Genomic DNA, 11,358 nt, shown 5'->3' on the forward strand with positions numbered 1-11,358 from the left:
ACAGTTCCAAATTATCCTCATCATTAAACATTTTGGGATACTCTTCAACTGCCCACAGTTGAGCATCCACATCCCCCACTTCCACTCTGTTATATGCTTTCTTAAAATATGAAACTACCAGAGATGAGATATCCAAATGCTTATTAAAACTGTTTCCTTCACCATCCTTTATTTGCCAAATTGTATTTAGTTTTCTTCTTTGATTGGCAAATCGATGGAAAAATTTGGTATTCTTATCTCCTTCCTTAATCCACAGGGCTCTGCTTTTCAATCTCCAGGTTGTTTCTCTTATCTGTAGGATTTTCTTTTTCCCAAGTTCTAAGACATGGATTTTCTCCCTTTCACAATGTTTTTTATATAAAATAAAACATCAAAATGTATATTTTTTTTCTTTTTCATTTTGGGATTTTTATTTTAAATTTTATATTAGTATAAATATCATTAATATTATTATTTTTTTAAATAAAGGATTACTATCTATTTTGTTAGTGGTTTTTTTCTCAATTATACCATAGGATTATATAAGATATAATTAAATAAAATAATAAGAAAAAAGTGTAATTTATGAAAGGGGTGTAGGGAAGGTTCTTCATTCTATAAATAAATAATCTCATACAACAATTAGTCTTGAGGATGAACTACATTAGTTCTATTGATATGTTTATATAGAACAAAAATCAATAAAATAAAATAAGAAGAAAAGCACTCTAATTTATGAAAGGAGTGTAAAGAGGGTTCTTCATTCTACAAATAAAGAGTCTCAAAAACATTAGTCTTAAGATGAATTACATTACTTAGTTAGAAGTTTCAACCAAATCCTAATGATGTAATTAATCCCAGATAAATTCTCATTTACAATATAAATAACAAAAATTTAAAATCTAACAATTTAATATTTAAAGTAATCATAATCTCGAAATTTAAATTATTATTAACATTATAATCATTAATTCTTTATAAACAAATTTGCTTAAAATAAAAGGAGTTGTCTATAATGCGACTCTTTGGAGATTCCGGTGACGGAATCCGGCGGAAGAAATTGAGGTTAAATCTTGATTTGTTGCAGTTAAAATGGTTTTTTAACTCCATATTTGGATTCAGCACCCTGAAAAACCCTAGGACGCTTTCATTGTGCAGAAACTAGCTATCAAACTTGCGATTCCAATAAATTCTTGTCGGATTTCGACCGGAAAAACCTGCTGGAAAAACTTTCAAAAAGTCGCGTTATAGACCACTGACATACTTATCTCAAACAAATTTAAAGAACTTATATTCTCGCACTTCATCTGAATATAATCCTAGAGACATCTACAATTCCACTTATATATATGGAATTATTCACAATATACAATCTCACACTTTATGTGGGCCCGACATAAATATATCCTACTTCTCTCAAAAAATCTCACACTGCATACATTTCCAGATTAAATAAAAAACATAAGCCACGCTTCTATTATAAAATCTATAACATAACAAGAACAACATAGGCAATTCTGGACTAGGTGTGACAAGTCCCATACTTTCTTTGTTGTTTCCACTTCCTCGTGAGACAAGCAGCACTTTAATTATTCATCATATCCATTGACGTGAGGCAACACAACCAGATTGTGATGCAGCTTTTTCATTTCTTGAACAAAAGACTCCAAACTACTATAAGAACATCCTTCTTTGTCCGTTGTTATTTTAGCAACTTTACTTAGTGCTTTCGCTCTGGCTCTTATGCTCTTTCCTTCTTCCTCGGCCACAAGCGTGGTGACAGCTCTTCGCACTTCCCCTTCATCTGGAATTCCGCTCACATCCAAACATATCCGTATGCCTATCCCCAGATGTTCGACCAGGAGCTTAGAGTTAAAGGGCTGTTCTGCAAACATGGGCCACGTGACCATGGGGACTCCCACGCTGATGCTCTCCAGCGTGGAATTCCACCCACAGTGGCTCAAGAAAGCGCCCATTGAAGGATGCGAAAGAATTAAGAGCTGAGGCGCCCATCCCCATATGATCAGCCCCCTCTCTCTCGTCCTCTCTTTGAATCCCTCCGCCAGCCCCACCTCTGTCTCAATTCCTATTTCCACCTCCATAGCAAAGTTAATGCTATGGAGGTACCCCTCTGACAGCCTCACAGAGCACGGCGACCACCATCGACCATACATCATCCGACCATACATCATCTGTCTCCGGCATCCCTCTCCGGCTGCCCATCGAAACCCCCGGCGACCCTGCCCGCAGCCACCCGCAGCCTCCCCTCAGATCGTATTGATGACGTATTGATGCCGGACGGGAGCGCGTGGCCTCCACTCAGATCATATTAATGCCCGACGGGAGAGCTCATTTACCTCACGCACGAACGGGACCAACCTCCTCCGGCCTTCAAAGTCCCGGCCAGCTCATCTGCAAAACCATTCCTACTCCGCGGCGAACAGAACATTATCTGCAAAACCATTTGGCGAACAGAACAGAGGAGACGTTCAATACCTGGAGGAGCTGGCCATTGGTTATCGAGATTTGCGGTTGGCAAGGTTAGTGCCCCTGAAGCCTGCGAATTCTTAATGAATTTTAACATCTATTTCCCTCCAAATTTCATTAAAAAGGAAGTTAATGATCTTATCTAGAAGTCGAGTAATATCTTTTTAAATCTATCTGAAAACCAGGTAAACAAGTTTGATTTAGGATATGAATAATATCTTATGCGTTCTCTGTAAAATTTTCAAGACATAACATGGTTTGAGACTGCAACATACACCCAACTTACAGGACAGGTGGCAAGATGTGTAAATTTGTTTTCCGTCGGTCACCATTGAAACTTACAAATGCAATTTGGATCAAGTTCGTCCTCGGTCTGATTCATATAGGTCTTTGTCTGCCGTGCTTGATCCATCTATAAGTCATGTTATATCATTTGACAAAAACCAGTTGGATTTGCTTTAAACTTTCAATATGGAAAATATCTTCTGTGATCCCTATATAATTTTCAATAACATAACTACTATTTGACATAACTTAATTGTAAAGTTATTTTGAAAGACTGCGAACTTTCATGTGCCAGCCTTTTCTTAAGGGCAATTGATCTCGTTTTTCCAAAAAAAAATTACATTCTCCAATACCATTTATCTTGTTGATTCTCGTCTTCTTGGTTTCCCATTCTCACTGACTTAGATTTAACCAACATTGTATCTGGTTGATTCTCTTGTCTTCTTGGTTGCCCATTCTCACCAATTTAGGTTTATCTACCATTGTGTATTACTTGTTGATTCTCTTGTCTTCTTGGTTACCCAATCTGAGTGACTTAGGTTTGACCAATATTTTCTTCCCACACAAGAGTAGAGACAACTGAGTCATTCACCAACGACATTCAAGCAGCAAACAAGAGAAGATGTTGGAAAGGTGGTGTCGTTAATGTGAAGCGCAGAGGCGGGAAATGCTTAATTAGCACTGCAACCCTTCAATCTGCTCCAACTTCCATCCTAGCTAAACAGTATCATATATACTTATAATAGGTTGGTATATAATGAAGAACCATCTCAAGTAACTATCTCTGTTGATCCACTGATCTTTACTCCCAATGTAATCCAACAGTCTTCTATATCGTTGAGTCATGAATTCAAACCCTTGGGAAGCCATGAAACTTGATTGCTCAAACCTTTCTGCTGACCAGAAGGCACTGCTTGAAGCTACCTACGTGCATGCAAAAGCTAGACAGTAAACAGAGCATAGGATGGTAAACATTCCATTAAATTTCCATGAAAAGGTAGGCTGATATTGGATTCCTTCAATAAACATTAGTCGTCTCTTACATGAGCATTTGCAATGTAGAACCAGCAACTGAATGTTATCCTTTTAAATTATAGGCTCCAACAACCCACAATCATCACCAGTCTCAAAATAGGGAAAAATCATTCCTGAACAAATTAGCAAGCCTTCGAGTTTAACTCCTGGATTTTGTTGATCCATACACTAGTGCTGCCAATTGGATGGATAAAAATTTATGAATGCTGTAATTTACCAATTTTTCCTTCACCAATCCCAAAAACAAAACAAATACTTCATGAATTAGCAAGCCTTCTTCTTTTCTCCTGGATTTTGTTGATCCATACCCTAGTGCTGACAGCTGGATACAAAAACAAACCTTTATGAATGCCCTAGTTTACTAGTCTTACTCTAAAATGAGATTAAGTGTGCCTAATGACAACTATTTCATGGACCTAGCTGGTTTATAAAAGAACATCACAAATCAATAGATAACAGATGCGTGCAGAAAGAATTCAAATATACACAAAAACATAGCAAGTTTAGCATCTTTCATGAATTTTCAATAAAAATACATAGTAAATTAATTGGGTATATTTTAGGTGGTCATGAGGAATGATTGTTATCTTTCCTAATTAGATTCAATTCTCACAAGTGACATGATAAACTAATATTGAATATATTATTAAAATGCTTTCAAACCTTATTTTAAAATAGATTTAACCCCTCAAAAGTATTTTACCTTTACCTAAGAACAAAACACACCCAAAAAAAAAGCATTTCTATCTGCTTAGCATTATACTCAGAATTAATAACTCGATAGACTCATAAATAAGTCTAGACCCAAATAGACTATACAATAAGGACCTCGTTGCATTAAAAGAATACATCAGTGCGATTCGATAGCATTAAAATTTTCAAGTTCTTTGAGGATATGCGCACCACAACTAAGTCGAGGTTAGTTTACGGGTTAGTGTAAACTAAGAAAAGGTACAAATTCATTAAGAAAAAAAAAAAAAAAAAATCGATGCATTTTAGTTTTAGATAAATAAAAATGGTGAAAGTTAAAAATAGTTTGATTTATTTGTATTGCGTTGTTTAATGAGAAATTGTTTAAATGATTAAAAGTGGTTTGGATTTGGGTAAAAAGTTCAAAAATTTTATTTTTGTAAATACAGTGTTTGAATTATATTTTTATAATAGAAATAAATTTAACACTGTCAAAAATTTGCAGTACACATAATTTTTATTTAGATTTACTAAAATCCCTGCAATTTTTTTCTTTCAAGAAATTCCAAAGAAAAAAACATAATCGTTAAACTAAAATCAGACTAAAATCAGTTGATGAAAGCACTTACAGACTTTGTCCTTGCCGGATGTGCAACAGTGACCACAAAAAAATAGATATGAATATTGATTTTTATTTTAATGTGTTTTTATGATGTTTTTAACAACATTGTTGTTTACATATTCATTTATAAGGAAGTAAGAAAATGGAGGAAATTAGACATGAATGGGAGGTAACTATCAAAGGCACCAAGCAAGTGTTCACTTGTCTTGTTGGTGGCTGTGCGGGGAATTTGAGTCGATCTAAGCTATCTGGCCTTAATCATCATCGCGCTACCACCCACAATCTCCCACCAATTCCTCCACGTCAAAGAGGTCGAGCAAGAGATGCAAATGCTAGATGGGTGGTTAAATCAACAAGTGCAGTTAAAAGGAAAAATGCCAAAATACAATATGACTTAGATGCAAGGCTATGTCGTGCACGACAACAAGCATATAAAAGATTTGTCAATGAAGAAATTCTTTCAGCTGTAAGTATTTATTAGTATTTATTTGTATATGATTTTTTATTAATATTGTCAATGAAGAAATTCTTTCAGCTGTAAGTATTTATTAGTATTTATCTGTATATGTTTTCTATTAATATTAATTTATTGTTGTGGACTAAATTCATTGAAACTTGTTTTCACAGTCAGTTGCTACATTTGATCAGCTTAATGACACTTCAAAGCAAAGGATTTGTGAAAAAATTCAACGTTGGGATCAGAGTCTACCTCGTAGACGCATGCAGACAATGAAGCGCATAGATATTGCTATAAAAGAGAAAGCAAGCACTGAGGTTCCCGATGATGTGGGGGAAGAAGGATCAGATGGGCACAGCCATATATTAAACTTTGAAGAAACCAATTAGGACAATGACAACACAGTTGAGTCCATTTTTTTGCATATATTAATTTTTTAGACATTTTAACATTAAATAATATTTATATTTATTATAATTGTATACTAATTTCTCATTGTTATTGATATGCATAGCCTAATCAACAAAATTCCCCAAATTTAAGCCACCAACCATTGCGACGCTCACCTAGATTTCAAGGTTTTCAAGGGGTTACTGGGCCAGTAAGTTTTTAATCCATATAACCTATTCCACCGAAAATATTAATATATAAATTGTTATGTTTTACCATAATGATGGGATGAGAAATGGATGTTCTGTATTATATATCCTTATCTTTGATTTTTTTTTATTATGTGCGTGTGTGTTATTTCTTATTTATGGTGCAAGTGTTCCCTTTGGAACCATCACAATCAATGAAAACCCCTTGTAGAAGCCTTAAGAAGAATGGAAATGAAATGGTTCAAATGCCACAACCATCTTCATGTCCAATGTCACAATGCAAGGTAAGACTATATTTATTTATACTCTTATAATTTTATCATATTTTTACATTTAATTCTTTTTGATTCACATACTTATATCTATGTATAATCTAATGTTCAGAGTAATGAATATACATCTCCTAAAACACCTTTGCACATGTATGATGGTGGACATGATACTCAACAAAAATCACATTCTCCTCAACCATTGCGGCATTCACCTAGACTTCAAGATAAATTAGGAGAGGTAAGTTATATACTACATATCTTAGCTCATAATAACATTGACATATTTTTTTATGACTAGTTAATGCATTTTCTTTTCATATTCCTTACATGTTCACCATATTCTCATTATATCTATATAGATTTTGATATTTATTGATAGCTAGTCAATGAAATGTCTTTTCATATTCGTTACATGGTCAGCATATTTTCATTATATCTATGTGGATTTTGATATTTATTGATAATGTTTTAATTTCCACAGAAAACAAAAAAGATAAATGTTGATGCTATGGTTAAAAGGACCAAAATCACGCCAAAGGACTTGAAAGCACGTGGGTTCAAGTCACGCAAACAATACATAGAGCATATATGCTCAACTAGCATTGCTCTCACTAAACCCACTAGGTTTGCTACTTTGAAGGCTAAACATTCCAGCAAGTTTAAATGACTTAGGCTACAATAATATAACTTTAGCCATTGTTTTATCTATAAAGGGGCTACAAGGACAGTTTCAATATATGTAATCTCTGTATTTTTTAGACTTTTTAATACATCATTTTTTTTTCCAAAAATTGTTTCCAGGTGCTAAGTATGTCTTTAAAATGCCAACATCATAAAGATTTTAAATATATTTTCACGATATTCCTCTGAAGTACTGCCCTTCACTAGAACTAGCTACGTTTTCCCTTATCTGTCCAACTTTATCCTAGCTGCTATCGCATCAATCCAAGAAACAGTGAATCCGTGACTTTAAAGGCGAAATAATGCACACAAATATATGCAAAGGAATAAAAAAAGGATAATATATTCCTGAACGATTCAGTGCTCAGTCTCCTGGCATCCTTATCAAAGCATAATTAACAAAATCTAATGTTATTAATTATTAATGTAGTAAACCGCTCCAAGACGTCATTATCTCCATATGTGACCACATTTCTGAGCACCCATTTCAATCATCCCTCTGCTCACGTAGATAGTTTCTGGTTATGTTAATAGGTGTGATAGGTCTTCATAATTTTAGTTTTAAAAAAGGAAAATAATAATGTTGTAGATTTCAACTATATATCTGTTAATTTTTAGTGGTGTATTTTAGAATAAGTTTTTCCAGAATTTCCATTCGTTAAAGAAAAATTATGAATGTTATAGATTTCAACAAATATGCACATAAATAATTCATATAATAACGAAGCATGATTCATAGGCATGATGATTTGATAATCAATGAGGTCAAGGCTAGAGGAAGGTTCTTACTCTAGAAATATAGCCTTTCAGAGATCTATTTTTGGTATTTCGGAGCTTACTACTACATATGGACCTCTTACTTTGCCTATTGAATATGGACAAAGGCTTTACTAAGATCTGATTACAAGGTTGGAAAAGTTAGCACAAAATGGGTTTCAGCCCTTCTCCTTTTTTATGATGCAATTTATCCAAAGAAGCAGTCAGAAAGCTCCAGTCATTCATAGTTCACATGAACTCATCAAAGGTTTGAACCCATGATTCTATGAATCCTGTAACTTGGTATGGGTAATTCATTCAGGTTGCAGTTATGAAAGCATGAGTATTAAATGATGAAGAATTGGAAGAAATGAGTATACTCTACATAGGAAATATTGCTTTCATTGGATTCAGAGTTAAAATGAGAAGCAATCAGGTGGCCACAATAAAATCCATGGAGAGATGCATGGGTGCCCATTTCTGGCACTTGAAAAGAGGGAAATGCCTCATATATGAGTCCATGGGCTACACTGTGAACATTATAGTAGTGTATAAGGTATACTGGTATCAAGGGTGCTCCCACTCAGACATCATGGCAGGAATGGACACAGTGGTGTTGAATGGAGTAGACATTTTATCTCTATCCTTTGGAGGAAGCCTCCCATGAAACTCCATTTTATTGTGGATCAGTGGGTGTTGAAATGGATTTTCATCTCTTTGGCATGAACGTTACATAGGATTTGTTACTAATGGTATATGCCACCAGAAATAGATTATGATAGAATATGCCAAAGATATTCACGGAGTAGATTAATTGAAGCCAATTCAGCAAAGTCATTTTCACAGTTACAAAAGTTAGAACTATATGTTGCATCAGTTATGATATGCATTACAAGTCAGAAGTATTTCATACAAATATTTCATAGGTTGCATTAGAAGGCAGAGGAATGCTAACAGAACGATTATCAATCAATGGGTCCTGAGAGGTTGTAAATGTTAATAAAAGACACCCAACGTGCCACTTATTACAACACTTTATGCACAGTCTGGTGTTACAAAACATTATATAGAAGACCTGAGCGATAGGAATGAAATATATGATAGGTACCAAAGGTGATAAAATATTAACAGAGAAGTATATGGTATTTAATTTTCACTATCCTCATTATGCCAGAACAACCAATGTCAACTTTTGCCATCCAAAATAGAATAAATGCTTTCGTCTTGACTTGCGTCATTCCACAAAACGTGATCACTCTAAGTTCTAAATAAGTATTGGAATTCTCTTTTTGTTCTCTCAAATACGTTAGATAGACAAATAAAATTTAGTCATGTATATACATACAATTTTTGATCAATTATAAAAATCTAGGCTTCATAAATATTGTAACGTCTTATTCAAGAGGACATGGTGACAAAGGTGTAGATATTTCGACTCGCTTTCTTGTATATAATAGAGAAACAATATATATGCATGGTGGAATTGATATTATAATGGTGCTAGCAGTGTTGATTTTACATTGTTGGGGCAACAGAGTACATAGGAGAGTAAATCAACAACAACTCAACCGATGAACTCAATAACTATTTCTTTGAATGGTAGGTAATTTTGTTAAAGAAATTAAAGGAATACTTAGTTATGAAATGTCATGAGGTGTACAAGCTAGTAAGGAGAATATCCAGAAATGATAGATAACAAGAAAAAAATAAAAAATAAAAATCACAGTGCCTAAATAGTTAAAGAGAAGAGGTGGCTGGGTAATGAAAATGACAAAGCGCATCAGAAGAAAATGCCAGGGACAAATATTTTGATTACCAAGCAATTTCAAAAGAATGGTCATGGGTGAAAGACTTGACAGGTATTGCAGAGGTGATAGAGACAAAACAGAGACACAACAATTGAAAAGGAAGCAAGTAACACATTTAGCAGGTAAGGCTAAGTAGGATTTTTAAATAGATGCCAATAGTTATGAGAAGTGAAACCTACTTACCAAATAGAAACGTAACATATATCTCATGCCAAAGCTCATATAGATCATTTCCAGATTGGCTTGCAGAGTTGCTTCTGCACTTTTGTGATGGAAGAAGTGAATAATGAAGATATCAATGAAACTTATAGAAACATACTCATAATTTGTAGATGGTGGTATTTTGGTATCTACAGAGTTGGAAGGAATATCATATCTGAGCTAGAAAGAAGAAAAATTGATGGTTTGCGCGCCCATATTGATAACAACCATGCAATAGTCACAACAAGAAGAGTTGTGAGTGTTGAAACTCTTTAAAATTCCTATGGAGAACGTGCAACTCTAAATAGTTTCCACATTGTATTTAATAGTTTCCAATCTCACGAAAATTGAACTAAATGATTTATAATAATAACAGTGCACTGCAATGTAATCATCAACTTTCATTGATTCCCATCAAACCAATTATATTGGACCATTTCGGAATATTAAACATTGTTAATTTGCAAATATTCCAATCGCAAAATAATAATATGTAACTGATTCTTTATTTTCACAATCACACAACATAATGGTTTTTTTAATATTCGACCATTAAAACTTTAAAACTTATAATTCAAAATAAGCTAGCTTTGGCATAGTTTAATTATTAAGTTTCCAAAAGTATGAAGTAGTTCTCACATTTGAACAAAGACTGCAAAGTAGCTATCTTTACTTAGTTTAAATATAGTTAAATTAGAGTAAAAAACAATAAAAACATATCACTTTCTATTAATAAAAAGTACAATTAAAATAATGAGATATTTCATGATTGCATTATCTATAGCTACCCAGAGATAATACGAACTCTATTTATGAATGATTTTTTTGTAAGCTTTAATATCATATTTGTTCATATTAATCTATTGTCTGTATAAAATTTTATGGAAAATTTATATTTTTTTCATCAAAAAGTAAAGGTGCCTTCTAAAAATGCTAACTTAGTTCAAATATAGTTAAATTAAAATATATGTTATTTGTTAAATATGTTATTTCTATTATTAATCCGTACTATATACATTATTAAAGTAAAGGACAATAAAAGAAAGATTGCAATTGATAAATGTTTCATGGAATTTAAGGTTTTCATCACCAACACCATCCATGCATGTGAAGGGAAGATTATGGATAGATGGAGAGGAAATTTTACAACAATCACACTTGGTTATTAATGTTAAATGGTGATAACTAATTTAATTTTGTGTTTTCCCCAACATCTAATTTTAGTTACAACTTTAATGTACTAAAAAAAAACCATTAATAAAATAATGAAAATTATCTCTGCATTATTGTTATTTTCTCCTTGCATTTAATAGAACTACTTCAACCAAAAGAAAAAACAAAAAACAAAACCTAAAGTTTAGAGGATCATTAGTTGTGGGTTTGTTATCGAGGTAGGATTCTCCTTAAAACAAATAGTATCAATATCCCAAGGTTATAATGCGAGTTTTGTTCCAAAAATATCTCTTATCTTGGCCATAAAAACAAA

At 33.3% G+C, this 11,358-nt stretch overlaps 1 protein-coding gene across 1 annotated transcript; it reads right to left on the minus strand.

The window, feature by feature from the left end:
* Positions 1 to 1,568: 1,568 nt before the first annotated feature.
* On the minus strand, positions 1,569 to 2,081 carry LOC149155823 (UDP-glycosyltransferase 73E1-like). Its single transcript, XM_089444539.1, has one exon. It carries the CDS (start codon positions 2,079 to 2,081, stop codon positions 1,569 to 1,571), a length of 513 nt encoding a protein of 170 aa, XP_089300665.1.
* Between the last annotated feature and the right edge of the window lie 9,277 nt (positions 2,082 to 11,358).

The sequence above is a fragment of the Pinus tabuliformis genome, chromosome 9 (assembly GCF_031772625.1).
Source record: "Pinus tabuliformis cultivar Carrire ecotype Pingquan chromosome 9, CPIR1, whole genome shotgun sequence".
NCBI lineage: Eukaryota > Viridiplantae > Streptophyta > Pinopsida > Pinales > Pinaceae > Pinus > Pinus tabuliformis.

Excerpts from the sequence above, each read along its gene's own strand:
- LOC149155823 (XM_089444539.1), bottom strand. The coding sequence starts at position 2,081 with ATGGAGGTGGAAATAGGAATTGAGACAGAGGTGGGGCTGGCGGAGGGA.